Here is a 21,432-nt window from a genome sequence, read left to right as displayed (position 1 = left end):
CCAAAGCCTCCAAAAAAAGTCGTCTTCCAAGTCAAAACACAAAGAGTGTGCAGATTGTAAGACGACTCTATCTGCATCCTATCAGAAGCCTCTGTGTACGGCATGTATAGACAAACTGGTAGCGGAGCAGTCCCAGACCCTTACAAGATCTATGAGGTCCTTAATTAAAGCATCCTTCAAGACATTCAGTAAAGGCCGTGCCAGATCCCCGGATAAAGCCACAGAATGTGATAGTATGGAAATGGACTCATCCGATAGTGAGGCCAGAGAATCCGGGCAGCTAGATTCCAGTAATTCAGATTCCTCGGACGAGGAATATTCAGGGAAGTCCTTCTTTTCCCCTGAGGATACGCAGCCATTATTAAAAGCGGTCCGAGCAACTATGCAGCTGGAGGACATTAAGCAGACCAGATCAGTTGCGGATCAGGCCTTCCAGGCATTAGGCCCTAAAAAGCATAGGGTTTTTTCTATGCATGAAAGCATGCAGGCGATTATTAAAAAAGAGTGGAAAAATCCTGACAGAAAGTTCTTCATACCTTCCTCTGTTAAAAGAAAATACCCTTATGAAGAAAAAGTGTCCTCAAGTTGGGATAGGGCCCCTACGGTGGATGCGCCAGTCGCCAAAATTGCAAAAAAGTCTGCCCTCCCATTTGATGATTTAGGTTGTCTTTCTGACCCGTTAGATAAAAAAGCGGACATATATCTTAAACGGGCTTGGGAGACATCGGGAGCCTGTCTCAGACCGGCAGTCGCAGCCACCTGGGTTTCCCGGTCGCTGAGACTATGGATTGACCAGCTAGAGTCACATCTTAAAGAAAAAAGACCTAGAGAAGAGCTCCTAGCTTCTCTCCCCACCTTCTCAAAAGCAGCTGATTTTTTAACGGATGCCTCCACTGATGTGATGCGCTTTTCCGCCAGAGCCTCTGCTATGACAAATGCGGCTAGAAGAGCTATTTGGCTTAGATCCTGGAAGGGTGACCAGGGATCTAAGGCCAGACTCTGTGCCCTTCCGTGTGAAGGCGACAGATTATTTGGGTCATCTTTAGATGACATCCTGGAGAAGGCCTCTGACAAAAAAAGGGGGTTTCCTGTCCCTCAGAAGCCCCCCTTTTTTCGTAGGCCCCAGCAGAGCTTTAGAAGGCAGAGGGGCAAGCCCTACGATAGGAAAGAGAGAGATCGATTTCAAAAGAAATCTAGCGGCTTTCTTTTCAAATCCCAGGATAATAAAAAAGATAAGCAGCAATGACGCCGGGCTCCAAGTTGGGGGGAGACTCTCTTCCTTTCTCCCTGCTTGGTCAAAGGTCACCCAAAACAAATGGGTGTTGGGAGGGATAGCAGAGGGAGTCAGATTGGAGTTTCTCTCCTACCCCCCAAATTTCTTCACCCACACTCCAACTCCGAAAGATCCCTTAAAATCCACAGTTTTAGAGGCAGAGGTTCAGTCGTTATTGGACAAAGGAGTCGTTTGTCAAGTTCCCATAGAAGAGGAGGGCAAGGGGTATTACTCCCCACTCTTTCTAGTAAAGAAACCCAATGGGTCCTTTCGAATGATTCTAAATCTAAAACGACTAAACAAATTCCTGAAATACAAAAGATTCCGGATGGAAACGATAAAAACAACTATAGACCTGCTATACAAAGATTGCTGGATGGCAAGTATAGACTTAGAGGATGCTTATTACCACATCCCTATTCATCCCTCCTCCCAAAGGTATTTGAGAACGGCAGTCCAAGTAAAGGGCCAGCTTCTGCACCTGCAATACAGGGCCCTCCCGTTTGGGGTCTCACAAGCCCCGAGAATTTTTACAAAGATTGTGGCGGAGATGGTGGCATTCCTCCGATTGTCCAGGATAGTGTTAGTACCCTATCTGGACGACTTTTTGTTCATAGCCCAGACGAAGGTACAGTTACAGACGGATCTTGTCCTGGTGTGTTCTCTACTGAAAGATCTGGGATGGAAGATCAATCGAGAAAAGTCTTGCCTAACCCCCTCTCAAAATTGTGTATTTTTAGGGATGCAGCTAGATTCCAGGGCTCAGAAAACATTCCTTCCTCAGAAGAAAATAGTTTCAACAAAGAAACATGTTTGGATCCTTTTCCGCTCCTTCCGATGTTCCATCAGGAAGGCGATGGCAGTATTAGGGCACCTGACGGCTACGATTCCCGCAGTGCCGTTTGCTCAGATTCACACAAGATCGTTACAGTGGGATATCTTAAAGAAATGGAATGGTCTTCCACAAACACTAGAGGAAAAATTTCATCTCTCCTCCGGAGCAAGGTATTCCCTCCTATGGTGGACATCCGAGAAGAATCTTTCGGCAGGGATGCCCTGGTCCTTCATAGAACCCATACGGATAACAACAGATGCCAGTCCGTGGGGTTGGGGGGCTCATTCAGATGGGAAATATTGGCAGGGAAGATGGGATCTAAGAACCCGAGCCTGCACATCAAATTACAAGGAACTCAGGGCAGTAGAAAGAGTTCTAAGGGTGGCAGTCCCAGATGTCTTGGACAAAAAACTGGTCTTTTACTCGGACAATTCAACAACAGTGGCCTATATAAATCACCAGGGCGGAACAAAAATACCATCCCTAATCTTCCTCTGCCAGGAAATTTTCAAAATAGCAGAAGACAGGAACCTGCTCCTATCTGCAATACATCTAAAGGGAAAAGAGAACACGGTGGCCGACTTTTTAAGCCGAGTGGAACTCAGCCAGGCAGAGTGGAGTCTGAACGAAGAAGTCTTTTCCCAGTTTGTCTTAAGGTTCGGGACTCCAACTATAGACCTCTTCGCTACCCGGAAGAACAGGAAGACAGAGAGGTTCTTCTCTTTAAATCACACAGAGAACCCCACGGCCGTGGACAGTCTGGCCCAGGATTGGAGCCGAGAACGAGGCTATGCCTTCCCACCTATTTCCCTAATTCCTCACGTACTGAAGAAGGTACGGAGGGAGGGAGCCTCTATAATCCTGGTAGCCCCGAAATGGCCCAAAAGGATCTGGTACTCCACCCTGTTAAATCTAGCCAGAAGCCCCCCCTGGATGATCCCTCCAAGGGAGGACCTCCTTCTCCAGGGGCCTGTATGCCACCCCAATCCGGAGATTCTACAATTGGCAGTGTGGAGTTTGACAGGGGCATCTGGTTGAGTAGAGGGCTCTCTAACAAGGTTGTTTCCACCCTTTTAGGCAGTAGGAAAGCTACAACAGCCAGGAAATATAATAGAGTGTGGAATATCTTTGCTTCCTTTCTAGGGTCTAGCCCTGATCCATTTAAACCTCCAGAAATACCTAAAGTTTTAGACTTCTTACAGGCAGGGTTAGACAAGGGACTCAAAGCCTCCACCCTAAAAGTACAGGTATCCGCCTTGAGCTATTTTTTCGACTATCAGTTAGCAATGCATCCTTGGGTCAAACGTTTTCTTTCTGCCGCAGCCAGAATCCATCCTTCTGTAAGGCCTCTTTCCCCTCCATGGGATTTAAACAGGGTCTTGACAGCCCTAACCGATAAGCCATTTGAGCCCTTGTTAGAGATCCCAATTGACATCCTGTCCATTAAAATGGCTTTTCTACTGGCAATCACCTCTGCTAGGAGGGTCTCGGAGATCCAAGCCTTCTCTGCACATCCACCATATACTGTCATCCAGGACAATCAAGTAGTAATTAGGCCCCTGCCTTCCTTCCTTCCCAAAGTTGTCTCAGATTTTCACAGGAGCCAGGACATTGTGTTGCCTTCCTTTTTTCCTAACCCCTCCAATAGCAGGGAAAAAAGTTTGCATTCCTTGGACGTTAAAAGATGCTTGTTAGTTTACCTGGATGTTACGTCTTCATGGAGGAAAGACGAGAACCTTCTTGTCCAGTTTTTAGGGAAGAATAGGGGTAAAAAAGCATCCTGCGGGGTTATTGCCAGATGGGTAAAGAAGGCCATAACAAGGGCTTACATCTCCTTGGGTCTTTCCCCTCCTTCTGGGTTCGGGGCCCATTCTACTCGGGCAGTGTCTACTTCATGGGCTGAAAGAGCTGATGTATCCTTAGCTCAGATTTGTAGGGCAGCTACGTGGAGTTCCCCACATACCTTTCTCAGACATTATAGGTTGCAGCTCCATTCTGACGCCTCATTTGGGCAGAAGGTCCTGCAGGCTGTAGCCCCCCCCTAGACTCTACTTATAGTCTATCTCGCACTGGGTGCCGTCATGGGTGAGGGGAAAACAACATTACTTACCGGTAATCGTTTTTCTCGATACCCATGACGGCACCCGATAGTTCCCTCCCCATATATAGATACAGATACGGATACATTTATAAAAATATATAAAGTATCAGTCAGGTCTATATGAAGTAATATAGATTTAATAAAAAAAAAAAAAAAAAAAAAAGAAAGAATAAGAGGGTCTTTAATCCCTTATCACTTCTCTCCGGAGAACAATTTATTTCTTCCACTGGTGTTGGGTGGAGGTGTGTCCTTTTTATCTTCTCAGGTTTCCTGTCCTGATGGGAGGTCCTGAGTCGCACTGGGTGCCGTCATGGGTATCGAGAAAAACGATTACCGGTAAGTAATGTTGTTTTCTGTCAGGTAGTCACACGTTGTGATGGCAAAGGCAAAAAAACTCTCCCTTTTTGAACGTGGTCGGGTTGTTGAACTGCATAAGCAGGGTCTCTCACAGCGCGCCATCGCTGCTGAGGTGGGACGCAGTAAGACAGTCATTTGGAATCTCTTAAATTCTTAAATGATCCTGAGGGTTATGGAACAAAAAAGTCAAGTGGAAGACCCAAAAAAATTTCATCAGCACTGAGCCGGAGGATCCAATTGGCTGTCCGTCAAGACACTGGACGATCCTCGACCCAAATTAAGGCCCTTACTGGTGCTGACTGCAGCCCCATAACCATCAGACGGCATCTGAGACTGAAGGGCTTCAAAAACGTCTCCTTGAACGCCACAGAACTGCTCGTTTGGACTTGGCAAGAGAGCCCCAAACATGGGACATTCAAAGGTGGAAGAAAGTTATATTCTCTGATGAGAAAAAATTTAACCTTGATGGTCCTGATGGTTTCCAACGTTACTGGCATGACAAGCAGATGTTTTCTACGCGCCACAGTGGAGGGGGCGCCATAATGGTCTGGGGTGCTTTTTCCTTCAGCGGAACAATGGAGCTTCAGGAAGTGCAGGGGCGTCAAACGGCCGCTGGCTATGTCCAGATGTTGCAGAGAGCATTCCTCATGACTGAGGGCCCTCATCTGTGTGGTAACGACTGGGTTTTTCAACAGGAAAACGCTACAGTACACAATGCCCGCAGGACAAGGGACTTCTTCCAGGAGAATAACATCACTCTTTTGGCCCATCCTGCGTGTTCCCCTGATCTAAATCCAATTGAGAACCTTTGGGGATGGATGGCAAGGGAAGTTTACAAAAATGGATAACAGTTCCAGACAGTAGATGGCCTTCGTGCGGCCGTCTTCACCACTTGGAGAAATGTTCCCACTCACCTCATGGAAACGCTTGCATCAAGCTTGCCGAAACGAATTTTTGAAGTGATAAACAATAACGGCGGTGCTACTCATTACTGAGTTCATGTTTGGAAGTTGGATTTCTTTTTTTTTTTTTGGAGGTATGGTCCTAAACTTTTGATCAGCTGAAAAACAGCCTGTTTCAGTTTATTCGTTGTTTTTATTAAATTTAATGCTCAAAAAAATGTTTTGTCTCACTCCCATTTCTTCTTGTTGCATGTTGAAGCTCTACTTGGAACCTTGTTAAGATCCAGCCATGCTGAATATGATTTTTTTGCCATTTTTCAAGTGGTGGTAAACTTTTGATCAGGACTGTATATTAAAGGGGTTCACTGGATGTAAGGATCTTTTAGCCTACAGCCTGCCTTCCTAAGCTGAAGAATCATACTTGCCTGTTCCCCACCACTCCAGTCCTCCGTGCTGCCTCCAGTAGGAGTAGGCTACAGCAGAGCATGTGACCATGCCCATACAGTGCCAGATGTAAACATTTCGGTGCGGTGGGGAGCAGGAAATTATGAATTATTAGCTTAGAGAAGCATGCTGCGGCCACTTGCTAAAAGGTCCTTAGTCCTTCCTGATTGTGGGAAGAGGTGATGAGAGAAGGTCTTATGAGGATCAGAGATTACTTGTCGGGATGTATCGGGAAAGTAGCTCAGAGATGTATAGAGGGGACAAGTTTTGGACGGCCTTGTATGTAGTTGTTAGTATTTTAAACTGAATTCGCTGGGCAAAGGATTGGCAGAGGAGTAACAGGGTCAGAGGTGGATTAGTCGGGCAGCAGTGTTGAGGATAGATTGGAGCAGTGCAAGGGTGCTAGATGGAAGGCCACAGAGTGGGATGTTGCAGTAGTCTAGGTGGGAGATGATGAGTGCATGTACAAGCATTTTTGAGGACTCCTGGTTGAGGAATGCGTGGATGCGGGAGATATTTTTTAGTTGCAGGTGGTGGAAAGGTCTTGAATGTGCGGTTTGAAGGACAAGCCAGAATCCATGGTTACTCCAAGGCAGCGGACTTGGTTGATTGGGGAGAGTGTGCAGCCATTAATCGTGATAGATAGGTCTGTTGGGGGGGGGAGGGGGGTTTGAGCGAGATGGTGGGGGGGGGGGGGGGGGAGATGATAAATTCTGTTTTGTCCATGTTACGTTTTAGAAAGCGGGAGAAGGAGGAAGATTTGGAAGATGGGCATTGTGGGATTCTGGATAGAAAGTTGCTGATGTCCAGACCAGAGAGGTAAATTTGTGTGTCAGCAAAAAAAACAACATGGGGCGATAACTGGAGAAAGAAGATGGGTCAAGGGAAGGCTTTTTGAGGATGGGTGTAATAGCATGTTTAAAACCAGAGGGGAAGACACCAGTGGATATTGTTAGGTTGAAGAGATGAGTTGGGGCGGGGCTAAACACTGTGGTGAGGTGAGATGGGATTGGGTCAAGTTCACAGGTGGTGAAATGTGATCTCGAGAGTAGGGTGAAAGGTTTTTCTTCTGTAATGGTGGAGAACAGTGGCGTAGCTTGGGGGCCGTTGCCCCGGGCGCCAAATTGCAGGGGGCGCCAGGTAGCAGGAATTTCAATGAGGGCAATGGGAGCCTATGGCTCCCGTCCCCTCCGTTATGCTTCATAGGCTTCAGGCCACTAGGCCTGAAGCCTATAAGGCAGTAGAGCGACGCAGGACTTGGTCACGATTACCTCAATGTGACCTCCTGCGCCGGATCTCGTGAGATGACGCGGCACGGGAAGGCACAGTGAGGCGTTCGTGACTGCCTGCGCTGGGACGCCACAAGCTGTGATGGAGAGAGGTAAGTTATTATTTTTTTTTTGTACCCTACCCTAATTACAGAGGTACTGGGGGCACTATGGGGGTGGGGGAGGAGCAGAAAGGGGAGGACCACCGAGGACATCATACTAATAAGAGTGGAGTGGCCAATACATTAATAACAAAGAGTGGGCCATTATAATATACAGGGGGAATAATATTATGGGGAATGGGGGACTGAACAGTATTGGGGGGCAGCAGGATGAAAGTGTAGACACACCAGGAAGGAGAGGATGATAGTAAAGTGAGGAACCTCAACGAGCGCTGTGTATACAGATCAGCAATCGCTGTGCGCTTCCTGTCCCAGCCATCATGTGACCGCCGTGGCAGGGAGAGTGCAGGAGCTGTCAGGTCTTCCACAGACCTTGATCAGCCCTGCACTGAGGCTGTACAGTGCTGTACAGCCTCTCTGGGGTCTGTAGTTTCCCTGTAACTGGGGCTACTATGTCAGCCCTAGTTACAGGAGAAATCAATAGTTATGGGGGACACAAAGTGTAAAATAAAAAAATTAAAATAAAATAAGGTTTCACATGTAAAAAATTTTAAAAAATTCCCCTATTAAGTAATATAGAAAAAAAAAATAAAAAATAGACATATTTGGTATTGCCACATCCATTACGACTGGCTCTATAAATATATCACATGATCCACCCTGTCCGATAAACATCATAAAAAAAAAAAAAAAGTGTAAAAAAAATAAAAAATAAGCCATTTTTGTCACCTTACATCACAAAGTGCAACACCAAGTGATCAAAAAGGCGTATGTCCCACAAAATGGAACCAATAACAGTCACCTCATCCTGCAAAAAATGAGCTGCTACATAAGAAAATCGCTAAAAAAATGTAAAAACTATAGCTCTCAGAACATGGAGACACTAAAATTATGTTTTTTTTTTCTTCAAAACTGCTATTGTGTTAAAGTGAAATAAAATAATAAAATAGACATTAGGTATCGCCGCATCCGTAACAACCTGCTCTATAAAAATATCATATGACCTAACCCCTCAGATGAACACCGTAAAAAAAAAAATTAAATTGTCATATACAAAAAAGCCTTTTTTTTGTCACCTATCACATACAGTGCAACACCAAGCAATCAAAAAGGCGTATGCCCCCAAATATAGTACCAATCAAACCATCACCTCATATGCAAAAAATGAGACCCTGACTAAGACAATCAGTCAAAAAATAAAAAAGCTATGGCTCTCCGACTATGGAGACACTAAAACATAATTCTTTTGGTTTCAAAAATGCTATTGTATAAAACTTAAATAATAAAAAGTATACATATTAAGTATTGCCACGTCCGTAACGATCTGCTCTATAAAAGCCACATGACCTAACCCCTCAGGTGAATGCTGTAAGAATAAATAAAAAAAACTATGCTAAAACAACAAATTTTTTTGGTCACCTTGCCCCATAAAGTGTAATAATGAATCATCCAAAAAATCATATGCACCCAAAAATGGTACCAATAAAAAAGGTCAACTCTTCCTGCAAAAAATTTGCCACTGCACAAGATGATCGGCAGAAAAATAAAAAAATATGGCGTTCAGAAAATGGAGACACAAAAACGTACATTTTAATTTTTTTTTCAAAAATTGCTTTATTTTGTAAAACTGAAACAAAGAAAGTAGACCTATTTGATATCAACCTGCTCTATAAAAATAGCACATGATCTACCCTGTCAGATGAATATTATAAAAAAATAAACAGTGCCAAAGCAGCCATATTTTTTTTTCTTACCTTGCCTAATATAGAGCAATTAAAAATCATATATACCCCAAAATAGTACCAATAAAACTAGCACCTTATCCCCTAGTTTCAAAAACGGGGTCACTTTTTGGTCGTTTCTACTCTAAGGGTGCATCAGGGGGGCTTCAAATGGGACATGGCATCTAAAAACCAGTTCAGCAAAATCTGCCTTCCAAAAACCATACAGCGTTCCTTTTCTTCTGCGCCCTGCCGTGTGCCCTTACATCAGTTTATGTCCACGTGGGGTGTTTCTGTAAACCGCAGAATCAGGGTAATAAATATTGAGTTTTGTTTGGCTGTTAACCCTCGATGTGTTAAAGAAAAAAATTGATTAAAATGGAAAATCCGCCAAAAAAGTCTCAATTTTCCATTAATTCTTGTGGAACACCTAAAGGGTTAACAACGTTTGTAAAATCAGCTTTGAGTAACTTGAGGGGTGTAGTTTCTACAATGGGGTCATTTATGGGGGGGGTTTCCACTATGTAAGCCTCACAAAGTGACTTCAGAACTGAACTGGTCCTTAAAGTGGGTTTTGGAAATTTATAAAATTTTAACAATTGCTTTTAAAATTCTAAGCCTTCTAACGTCCTAATAAAATAACATTTAAGAAATGATGCCAACATAAAGTAGACATATGGGGAATGTTAAGTAATAAATATTTTATGAGGTATCACTTTCTGTTTTAAAAGCAGAGAAATTGAAACTTAGAAAATTCCTAATATTTAAAATCTTTTGGTAAATTTGGGATTTTATAAATAAAGGTGAACTATATCGACTCAAATTTACAACTGTCATGAAGCACAATGTGTCACGAGAAAACAGTCTCAGAATAGCTTGAATAAGTAAAAGCGTTCCAAAGTTATTACCACAAAGTGACACATGTCAGATTTGCTAAATTAGGCCTGGTCGGGAAGGGAGCAAATGGCCCGGATGTGAAGTGGTTAAGGAAAGGGGGGGGGGGGGTGATTTTAACTTTTAGGTTATTTTTACTTTAAGTCACCTTGGGTGACAATAACTGGCAATCATTAGATTGTTCATTGATGGCTATATAGCCATCATTGAACACTTAAATTGCAGTATAACAATAGAATGCTGCCACCTAGTGGCCTGTATTGATATAGTCCTGAAATAGGCTCCTAAGCCTGCTTCGGGCTATTTCAGAGATGTAACAGGTTCCCTGATCTCAGTCGGGGAACGCTGTTACCGGAGCGGAAACGCACGGCTTCCGCTTCCGGACTGATCTGATGCCGTGGTCACATTTGACCTCGGCATCAGAAGGGTAAAATTTATGCGATCAGCCTTATGGCCGATCACGTACATGTGCTGCGGCTCTCTGCTATTTGAAATGGCAGAAATCCGGCGGCCATTGTGCCCGCTGCACGTGGGAGCTGGCGCCATGTTTAGGGACCGGACTTCCGCCGTGCATATACGGTGGAGGTCCTTAAGGGGGTTAAAGCGGTATTAACAATATACTGTATTTATAGCATATTGAACACACGGTATATAACATTAATGTGTAGTTACACTTCCAGGACTGAAATCTAAAGGGAGAATACATGAAAAATACATGTGAGTAGCCACAAGACATAGACATGCATGTCTGTCACCAGATGTTTGGGGGCTGCACAGAATGGTATCAAGGACCGCATGTGGCCCCTAGGCCGCAGGTTGTGCACCCCTGCACTACGGAGTGCTTCCGTGGTGTTTCTGTCCATGCCTCCGCACCGCAAAAAAATAGAACATGTTGTACTACTTTACCAGACCGAACACGAGTCAGACAGGGCAGCAGGGAGGTGGTGACAGATTCCATATAAATGGCTCATGTATTTACATGGTTTAATGATGGCCTCTTGGAGGCCTCCTCAGAAGCACTACTTACTGACCCCCGAACCTAATCAATTTTTTGTTTTTCATTGTTGTTAAGAATCCAGGAAACCAGCTGGTATCGAGCCTGGCAAGCAGCAATGGGAAAGCTGTTCCTCTGTCTGCATCCTTGACTCCTGTGTCCTCAACAGTAACTTTTCAGAGGAGCCCTAATCAAATGCAAGTATGTAGTTATCTGTTTAAAGGGGTTTTCCACATTAAGGCCTCTTTCACACGGGCGTTGCGGGAAAATGTGCGGGTGCGTTGCGGGAACACGTGCGATTTTTCCGCGCGAGTGCAAAACATTGTAATGCGTTTTGCACTCGCGTGAGAAAAATCGTTCAGGTTTGGGATTGGTGTTCTGTAGATTGTATTATTTTCCCTTATAACATGGTTATAAGGGAAAATAATCGCATTCTGAATACCGAATGCATAATAAAATAGTGCTGGAGGGGTTTAAAAAAAAATAAATAATAATTAAACTCACCTTAATCCACTTGATCGCGGCATCTCCTTCTGTCTTCATCTTAGCTGTGTGGAGCAACAGGACCTGTGGTGACGTCACTCCGGTCTTCACATGATCCATCACCATGGTAAAAGATCATGTGATGGATGATGTGATGACCGGAGTGACGTCACCACAGGTCCTGTTGCTCCACACAGCTAAGATGAAGACAGAAGGAGATGCCGGGCTTCGCGATCAAGTGGATTAAGGTGAGTTTAATTATTATTATTTATTTTTTCTCGCCCATATTCCTTGGGGACACAGGAAACCATGGGTATAGCTCTGCTCCCTAGGAGGCGTGACACTAAGTGAAAGCTGTAAGCCCCTCCTCCATCAGCTATACCCTTCAGCCTGGAGAAGAGACTGCCAGTTTTTGCTTAGTGTCCAAGGAGGCAAGACACCCCCTGCTTATGCAGGGTTGTTTTCCTATGATTTTTTATTTTTGCTTTATTTGTTTTTAATTAGATTTTTTTTCTACCTACAGGGACAACAGAGGCGCATTAGACCCCTCTGTTTCTCCCGGGGTTGAGTTGCGCCAGTGCCGGTAATTCCGCACTGCCGCCTCCCCCACAGAAGACAAGGTGGACCAGGGCAGCCTCGCTCCCCTGCGTCCCGCCAGCTCAGGGTCGTCCGCACGCCAAGTCCCTCCCCCGGCTTCCAGCCACTGCGGTGCCAGGAGCTGAAGGGGCGACCCCCGCTGGATGGACTGAGGGCGAAGACAGCGTATGGTGAGAGTGGCTGCTCCAGCCTCCCCTTCCTCCCTCCCACCGCTGCTACAGGCTTCCTGGGCTCCCATGGCCACTGCTACATCCCCCTTGGCCACTGCTACATGGCCACTGCTACATCGTGCGCCCCCCCCCCCCCCCCCGGGCATATCTGGACCGTTACCGGACAGGGGAGTTTATCTGGGCAAGTCCTTGGCAGGGACGCTGCCTTCAGGGGACGGCTGCAGGCAAAAGCAAGCCGTCTGCCACATCCAGGCGCGGCGGGGGCCGCTTACTTGGCGTGAACGGCGCCATTTCATCTTGGCCGGCACTTCATCATCCTTGGGGGTTAAAATCATTTTGCCGCGCGCGCGCGGCTCTGCTTCTTCTTCTTCAGCGCGGCAGAGGGGGGCGGAGCTTCCTACATGCGCTCCGCTACTTCCGGTTTCATCGGGCTCCACTTCTCAGTGCTGCGTGGAATCCTCTCTGCCGTGCGATCCTGAAGCCATTCATCTCCGTGCTGCTGCCTCTCCTCCACAGCCTCCTCAGTCTGTTCCCCTTACCGCTGCCACTTGCATCATCCGGGTCTGGTAGGACTGTTAACCCCCTCCGTGCCACCACTTTTCTTGGGGTCTCCCACTTTAAGTGCAACATCTTTTTTTCCACCATGTCAGACCCTTCTGCAGCCGCCAAGCCTTGGTACCATGCCTGTACTGCTTGTAGGGAACCCTTTCCCCGGGGGCAGTCTGATCCGCACTGTACTGCATGCCGAGCTCCACCGCAGCCTCAGTCGCCCGCTGTGTCGCTCCCTGCTTCCTCTGACCCGCCTGACTGGGCTATCCCTGTCCCAGGCCGTGGAAAGCCTCACTCATGTCGTGGGCCGCCTAATAGACAGGCCACCTACCCCGCAGGACGCCTCTCTGACTGTCGCGCCCTCCGGGTCCACTGCTTCTGCCGCTGCAGCGGGTTCACTCTCTCTTAGTGACCCCTCCCGAGCTAGGCACTCTCAGAAGCGTATTAGAGTAGAGCGAGCCTCCTCCTCTGAGGCCTCACTCTCCCCGCCACGCGTGCGCACCCAGACGAGCCTCTCCTCTCCAAAGGATTCGCTCTCTGAAGGTGAATTGGCGGTTTCAGATTTGGAAATGGACTCGGCCCTGCCGTCCAAGCTAGCCTCAGCGATGGGTCAACTCATCTCTGATATTCGTGACACCTTTAAGGTGCAGGATGATCCCCCTAGCTCTGACGCAGCTAGCGTCTCCTTTATCAGACCCAGGCAGGCCTCAAAAGTCTTTACAATCCACTCTGATTTCTCCTCTGTGGTGTCTAAGGCTTGGGCTCGCCTGGACGCCCGTTTTGTCAACCCCAAGAAGCTGGACATTTGCTATCCCTTTCCAGCCGATGTCGTGGCCACATGGTCTTCCCCACCCAAGGTGGACCCCCCTGTGGCCCGGCTGTCAAAGAACACGGCCATCCCTGTTCCCGACGGGTCCTCTCTTCAGTCAGCGGAGGACCGTCGCATGGAGACCCTTTCCAAGGGCATTTTTGCTGCCTCCGGTTCTGCTCTCAGACCGGTTTTTGCCTCTGCTTGGGCAGGGAAAGCAATCTCTGCTTGGGGTGCGCAGCTGGAACAGGAGTTGGACTCGGACGTCCCCATCCAGGACCTACGTTCCTTGGCCCAGCTTATTATTCGAGCCGGGAATTTTGTTTGTGAGGCCTCCCTTGATGCGGGAGCCCTTATTGCACGCTCCTCCGCCCTGGCAGTTTCCGTCAGGAGGGAGCTCTGGCTGAAGGTTTGGAAAGCGGACGCTGCCTCCAAACGTTCCTTGGCGGGGCTACCGTTTGCGGGTTCCCGCCTTTTCGGGGTCCGCCTAGACGAACTTATTTCGGAGGCCACGGGTGGTAAAAGCACCCATCTTCCTCAACCCCAAGCCAGGGGCGCCCCCCGCGGACGCCCTGGTGCGTCTCGTTTTCGGTCCTCCCGCAGGGCCTCTGGGGCTCCCACCACAGCTGCCGCTTCGGCTCCTCCCCAGGACAAGCGTAGGAAGCCGTTTTTTCGGGCCCAGCCCTCCTGGCGCAAGCCGCAGGCTGCCCGCACACCCGCAGCAAAGCAGTCCTCTGCCTGAAGGCGCGCCCCCACCCACCCGGGTGGGGGGCCGGCTCCTCCTTTTCAGGGACGTCTGGATGGCTCACGTCTCCGACGCCTGGGCCCTCGAAATTGTGTCCTCCGGATACAAAATCGAATTTGCATCCTTCCCTCCAGATCGGTTCTTTCGCTCCCGCCCGCCGCGGGACCCGAAAAGCGCGGCTGCGTTCTCCGCGGCCGTTCAAGCCTTACTGGACAGGGGGGTGATTACCCCCGTTCCTCTAAAGGAAAGGTTCCAAGGGTTCTACTCGAACCTCTTTGTAGTTCCCAAGAAGGGAGGTTCGGTGCGGCCCATTTTGGACCTCAAAAAGCTCAACCGTTTTCTCCTCCTTCGACGCTTTCGGATGGAGTCCCTCCGTTCCGCGGTGGCTTCCCTGGAGCAGGGAGATTTCATGTCTTCCATCGATATACAGGATGCCTACCTCCATGTTCCGGTAGCCCGGTGTCACCATCGCTTCCTCCGATTCGCCGTGGGGGACCTCCACTTCCAGTTTGTCGCCCTTCCCTTTGGGCTGGCAACTGCCCCCCGGGTGTTCACCAAGGTCCTGGCCCCGGTTTTGGCCTTACTCCGTTCCAGGGGTGTTTTTCTGCTACCGTACTTGGACGATATCCTCATCAAGGCTCCGTCCCTTTCTCAAGCGGTTGCCAGCGTGGATCTCACTCTAGAGACTCTGGCGAGGTTCAGTTGGGTCATCAACTTCCCCAAGTCCTCCCTTCCCCCCCTCCAGACAACTAGTCTTCCTGGGAATGCTTTTAGACACAGGAGCGGCGGAGGTACGTCTTCCCTCGGAAAAACGTCTGACCCTCCGTGGGGCGGTTCGGGGTCTCCTTCTCCACCGTCGACCGTCCTTTCGCTTCTGCATGCGGGTCTTGGGGCAGATGGTTGCCTGCTTCGAGGCGATCCCATTTGCGCAGTTTCACTCCCGCCCTCTCCAACGGACGATCATCTCCTCCTGGGACAAATCGCCGGAGTCTCTGGATCATCCCTTCCGTCTATCGCCTCCGGTGCGGTCATCTCTCCGCTGGTGGTTACAGTCCCCCCTTCTGGGCAGGTCCTTTCTGCCACTCAACTGGTTGGTGGTTACAACCGATGCCAGTCTCTTGGGCTGGGGAGGCGTGTTTCCTCCCCGATCCGTCCAGGGCATTTGGTCTCCATCGGAGTCCAAACTCTCGATCAATGTCCTGGAGCTGAGAGCGGCCCTTCTGTCTCTACGACACTGGACTCATCTGCTGAAGGGTCATCCTGTTCGTGTACAATCGGACAACGCCACGGCTGTGGCGTACATAAACCACCAGGGGGGCACTCGCAGCGCTGCAGCAATGCGGGAGGTCACCAGCTTTCTCCGTTGGGCGGAAGCCCACGTCCCGGCCCTATCTGCAATTTTTATTCCAGGGGTGGACAATTGGGCGGCGGACTTCCTCAGTCGCACCACCGTCGACCCCGGCGAGTGGTCTCTTCACCCGGAGGTATTCGAGGCCATTTGCCTTCGTTGGGGCATACCGGACGTGGACCTCATGGCCTCAAAATTCAATCACAAGGTCCCCGCCTATCTGTCCAGGGCCAGGGATCCGGGAGCTTGCGGAGCCGACGCCCTCGTTCTTCCTTGGCGAGGCTTCGCGCGCCCATACATATTCCCTCCCATCCCTCTCCTGCCCAAGGTCCTTCGGAAGATAGCGGCGGAAGGCGTCTCGTTGATTCTGGTCGCTCCGGACTGGCCCCGCCGGTCTTGGTATGCCGACCTCATGCTGCTCCTGGCAGACGCGCCCTGGCCGCTGCCCGCCAGGAAAGATCTTCTCTCTCAGGGACCGATCTTCCACCCGCGTTTAGGGTCCCTACGTTTGACGGCGTGGTTGTTGAGACCACCGTCCTGACACGTAGGGGTTTTTCTGCGGACGTCGTCCGCACCATGATCCGCGCCCGTAAGTAGTCCTCTTCTAGGATCTATTATAGGACCTGGAGGACCTTTTTGGGGTTCTGTGCCGATCTGGGGATTCCTCCGCTCCGCTTTTCTCTCCCCACCGTTTTGTCCTTCCTGCAGAGCGGACTGGCCCAAGGGCTGGGCCTTAGTTCTTTGAAGGGTCAGGTGTCTGCGCTGTCCATTTTGTTTCAGCGCCCACTGGCCCCCCTTGGTCCTGTCAAGACCTTCCTTCAGGGCGTGGCTCACGCGGTTCCCCCGTACCGTCCTCCGGTACCGCCCTGGGACCTGAACCTGGTTCTCTCAGCGCTCCAGGCTTCCCCTTTCGAGCCTCTGCGGACGGTTTCCTTGCGACTTCTGTCCTGCAAGGTTATTTTCCTTGTAGCCGTCACCTCTCTTCGGAGGGTGTCCGAATTGGCTGCACTCTCCTGTCTGGAACCTTTCCTAGTGTTCCACCAGGACAAGGTGGTTCTTCGTCCGGTCCCTTCCTTCCTTCCTAAGGTGGTCTCCGCCTTTCATCTGAACGAGGACATTGTTCTCCCCTCTTTGTGTCCTTCCCCTTCCCACCCGCGGGAGAGGAAGCTTCATCGCCTGGACGTTGTCAGGGCGCTCAAGATTTACCTGGAAGTAACCAGCTCTTTCAGGCATACTGACTCGCTCTTTGTGGTCCCGGAGGGGTCGCGCAGAGGGATGGCGGCATCCAAAGTTGCTATCGCCCGTTTTGTCAAGATGGCTGTTACTGAGGCTTATCTCGCCAAGGGCAAGGTTCCGCCCCTTGGTGTTACCGCTCACTCCACTAGAGCGGTCGGGGCTTCCTGGGCTCAGAGGAATCGGGCTTCTACGGAGCAGATTTGCAAGGCGACCACTTGGTCCTCCTTGCACACCTTCACCAAGTTCTACAGGGTGCATACTCATGCGTCGGCTGACGCTGCTTTAGGCCGTCTGGTGTTGCAGGCGGCAGTTGATTGATGCCTCTGGTGTTGGTTGAGTTTGTTCTGGTCCCTCCCTTCTGGGACTGCTCTGGAACGTCCCATGGTTTCCTGTGTCCCCCAAGGAATATGGGCGAGAAAAGGAGACTTTTGTATTACTTACCAGTAAAGTCTCTTTCTCGCTCTTCCTTGGGGGACACAGCACCCGCCCTTCATTTGGGTTACAGTTGTGGTTCCGGCTTGGTTGCCCCCGTTGGGGCTCGACAGTTCTTTTTCCGGTTGGTGGTTATCTTTCACTACTTGGACACGCAACTGGCAGTCTCTTCTCCAGGCTGAAGGGTATAGCTGATGGAGGAGGGGCTTACAGCTTTCACTTAGTGTCACGCCTCCTAGGGAGCAGAGCTATACCCATGGTTTCCTGTGTCTCCCAAGGAAGAGCGAGAAAGAGACTTTACTGGTAAGTAATACAAAAGTCTCCTTTTTTAACCCCTCCAGCGCTATTTTACTATGCATTCTGTATTCAGAATGCTATTATTTTCCCTTATAACCATGTTATAAGGGAAAATAATAATGATCGTGTCCCCATCCTGATCGTCTCCTAGCAACCGTGCGTGAAAATCGCACCGCATCCGCACTTGCTTGCAGATGCTTGCAATTTTCACGCAACCCCATTCACTTCTGGGGGCCTGCGTTGCGTGAAAAACGCAGAATATAGAGCATGCTGCGATTTTCACGCAACGCACAAGTGATGCGTGAAAATCACCGCTCATGTGAACAGCCCCATAGAAATGAATGGGTCGGTATTCAGTGCGGGTGCAATGCGTTCAACTCACGCATGGCATCCGTGCGGAATACTCGCCCGTGTGAAAGGGGCCTAAGGAAAAAAAAAAAATCCTTCCCTAGCTGCAGTTAATGTCACCACTGCAGCCGGGGGAAAAAAGGGCGGGGAGGACTGGAGCGTGGAACAGGAAGCCTCTGGCAAGAAAAGTGGCGAGTATAAGGCCTCTTTCACACTTGCGTTGTCCGGATCCGTCGTGTACTCCATTTGCCGGAGGTGCCCGCCGGATCCGTAACAACACAAGTGAACTAAAAGCATTTAAAGACTGATCCGTCTTCAAAATGCGTTCAGTGTTACTATGGCAGCCAGGACGCTATTAAAGTCCTGGTTGCCATTGTAGTAGTGGGGAGCGGGGGAGCAGTTTACTTACAGTCCGTGCGGCTCCCAGCGTGCTCCAGAATGACGTCAGAGCGCCCCATGCGCATGGATGACGTGATCCATGCGATCACGTCATCCATGCGCGTGGGGCGCCCTGACGTCACTCTGAAGCGCCCCGGGAGCCGCACGGACGGTAAGTATACTGCTCCCCCGCTCCCCACTACACTTTACCATGGCAAACAGGACTTTAGCGTCCTGGCAGCCATGGTAACCATTCAGAAAAAGCTAAATGTCGGATCCGGTAATGCGCCGAAACGACGTTTAGCTTAAAGCCGGATCCGGATTAATGCCTTTCAATGGGCATTAATTCCGGATCCGGCCTTGCGGCAAGTGTTCAGGATTTTTGGCCGGAGCAAAAAGCGCAGCATGCTGCGGTATTTTCTCCGGCCAAAAAACGTTCCGGTCCGGAACTGAAGACATCCTGATGCATCCTGAACGGATTTCTCTCCATTCAGAATGCATGGGGATAATCCTGATCAGGATTCTTCCGGCATAGAGCCCTGACGACGGAACTCTATGCCGTAAGAACAGAACAACGCAAGTGTGAAAGAGCCCTAACTTCGTTATTGTTATCATTTACTGCTGCTTGCAAATAATTTTTTTTAACTTGGATGACTCCTTTAACCTCTTAAGGACCCTGCCATATTTCACCTTAAAGAGGACCTTTCATCGGTCCAAACATTGTAAGATAATTTTCAGGCTGTGTAGAGCAGCTCCCCGGGATCTCACTGCACTTACTATTATTCGGTATTTTTGCTGAATTGGTTATACTAGGCGGAGTCTGCCCTGTTTCTCCCTGGGCGTTCCTTCTCTCAGCACAGGTTTTTTCTCTCCCAGGCTGTGAGCTCTGTGCTGCGATTGGACAGCGCTACAGCCTGGGAGAAGCAACACCCAGGGAGAAACAGGGCAGACTCCGCCTAGTATAACCAATTCAGCAAAAATACTGGGGGACATAGCGGGAGAATGGAGCGGGGGCATTCAAATTAGTGCAGCGCTCCTCTCCCCCTACTTTTGTGTCCGGGAGCCGAGGATCTCCAGAGCAAGCACCCCCATCTGTGCCCAGCACCCCCATTCTGACCCTCCACAGTGCCATCTGGCACTAAAAGGTATTTAGGGAAAGGTTAGGAACAGGTTAGGTTAGGCAGGGATATTCAGGGAAAGTTAGTGGGGGGGGGGGGGGGTTTTGATTGCATCACCCTAAATCTGTTGTCTGGGGTCCACAGCACAGCTGTGTGACCCTAGGACCCCCCAGGGGTGCTGCAGCTTGCGCAAGCAGTTTATTTTTTGGGACGGAAGCATTTTTCTTTTCTGCGTACGCTGACTGTGGCTGGCACTCTTAGCGTCCGGCCACTGTTAGCGCATCGCACACCCCACCGCTGATCAGCTTCGGATGGCTGATCAGAGAGTTAGAATTTTTTAAACCTTTTTTTTGCCCCCTTTTTTTTTTTTTTTTTGTCTGTTAGGTTTAGGGTAAGTTTGTGAACACCCGTGCCCCCACACGCACACCAAATAAAGTTCAACACGCACGCACACACACACTCCCCTATGGCCCGCCGGATGTTCTCGGCCGAGGAGGCATACGCCCAGCTTGCCTCCGACTCAGAGAGCCCCAGTGAGGACAAGGATGACCCCACTTTCCTTTTGTCATCCGCGTCCTCCTCATCTAGCGATGATGATGAGCCCCCAAGGCGGCGGAGATGCAGCCAGGGGGAGCAAGGGGACCGCCATGCTAGGGACCCTGTGGCCCACACTAGTACTAGCAGCTCTGGGGCTCGTACTAGTTTTCCGGCCCACCAGATAAGTCCACCTGAGCCCCCTACTGGTGAACTTGTCTGGTGTACCCCACAGCATTTTGAGCCTGCAATTCCTGATTTTGTTGGTCAACCAGGAATGCAGATTTCCACAGTGGGCTTCACTGAATATGACTATTTTAGTCTTTTTCTTCAGTAACCACTTTGTGAATCTGATGGTGGAGCAAACGAACCTGTACGCCCAACAGTTCATTGCTCAACACCCGGGCTCCTTTTTCGCTAGGGCCGGTGGCTGGACTCCGGTCAGTGCAGCCGAGATGAGGACGTTTTGGGGCCTCGTGCTGCACATGGGCCTAGTCAAAATAAACTAGTGTGAGGCATTACTGGAGTGGGGACGTCCTCTACCAGACCCCACTTTACAGTACGGCCATGACACGTACCCGGTTTGAGGCCATCCGGAAATGCCTGCATTATGCAGATAATGCAGCATGTCCCCCCCCCCCCCCAAGGTGATCCTGCCTATGTACCTGGAAGGGATGAGTCTCTCATTGCTTTCAAGGGGAGACTCCTTTTCCGCCAGTATGTTCCCTCTAAGCGGGCTAGGTATGGCGTGAAGCTGTACAAACTTTGTGAGAGTACTTCAGGGTACACTTACAAGTTTTGTGTGTACGAGGGGCGAGATTCTTGTATTCAACCCCCTAGAATGTCCCCCCACTCTGGGTGTTAGCGGGAAACTTGTGTGGGACCTTAGGCACCCACTGCTAGATAAGGGTTACCACCTGTACGTGGATAACTTTTATACTAGTATCCCCTTGTTCCAGTCCCTCGCCACCATATCCACGTCCGCTTGTGGGACCGTGCGGGAAAAATCAACGCGGCCTCCCTACCCACCCCCTCCAGGTACCTATCCCCAGGGGTGCGACCCGTGTCCTACCAGTGGAAACCTGTTGCTGGTCAGATATAAGGACAAGAGGGATGTCCTTGTACTGTCCACAATTCACGGTAACTGCATCACCCCTGTCCCTGTGCGAGGTACCGCGGCAACGGTCCTCAATCCCGATTGTATCGTCGACTACAATCGGTATATGGGAGGAGTTGATCTCTCTGATCAAGTCCTCAAGCCGTATATAATGCCATGCGCAAAACCCGGGCATGGTGCAAAAAAGTTGCGGTCTACTTGGTACAGGTTGCCTTGTACAACTCTTTTGTGCTGTCCCAGAGCGCTGGCAACACAGGGAAATTCCTTCAGTTCTATGAGGCAGTCCTCAAGGCCCTGATCTTTTCTGACCAGGGAAGAGCAGCCCGGAGTACCTCGGGAAATGGAGGCGCCCGGATCGTCC

The 21,432-nt window shown here is 49.7% G+C and overlaps 1 protein-coding gene across 1 annotated transcript in view; it reads left to right on the top strand.

Moving 5' to 3' along the window:
• The window catches only part of TAF4B (TATA-box binding protein associated factor 4b), a 140,628-nt gene that overhangs the window by 4,989 nt on the left and 114,207 nt on the right, over positions 1–21,432 (top strand). The window contains exon 3 of the mRNA XM_040433895.1: positions 10,990–11,112. Coding sequence (XP_040289829.1) covers positions 10,990–11,112 — 123 coding nt within the window. The remainder of the gene's footprint in view (positions 1–10,989; positions 11,113–21,432) is intronic.

The sequence above is a fragment of the Bufo bufo genome, chromosome 5 (assembly GCF_905171765.1).
Source record: "Bufo bufo chromosome 5, aBufBuf1.1, whole genome shotgun sequence".
In the NCBI taxonomy this organism is placed as follows: Eukaryota; Metazoa; Chordata; class Amphibia; order Anura; family Bufonidae; genus Bufo; species Bufo bufo.
Note: the sequence above shows the minus strand (reverse complement) of the source record. Positions and strands in the feature narration are given on the sequence as shown.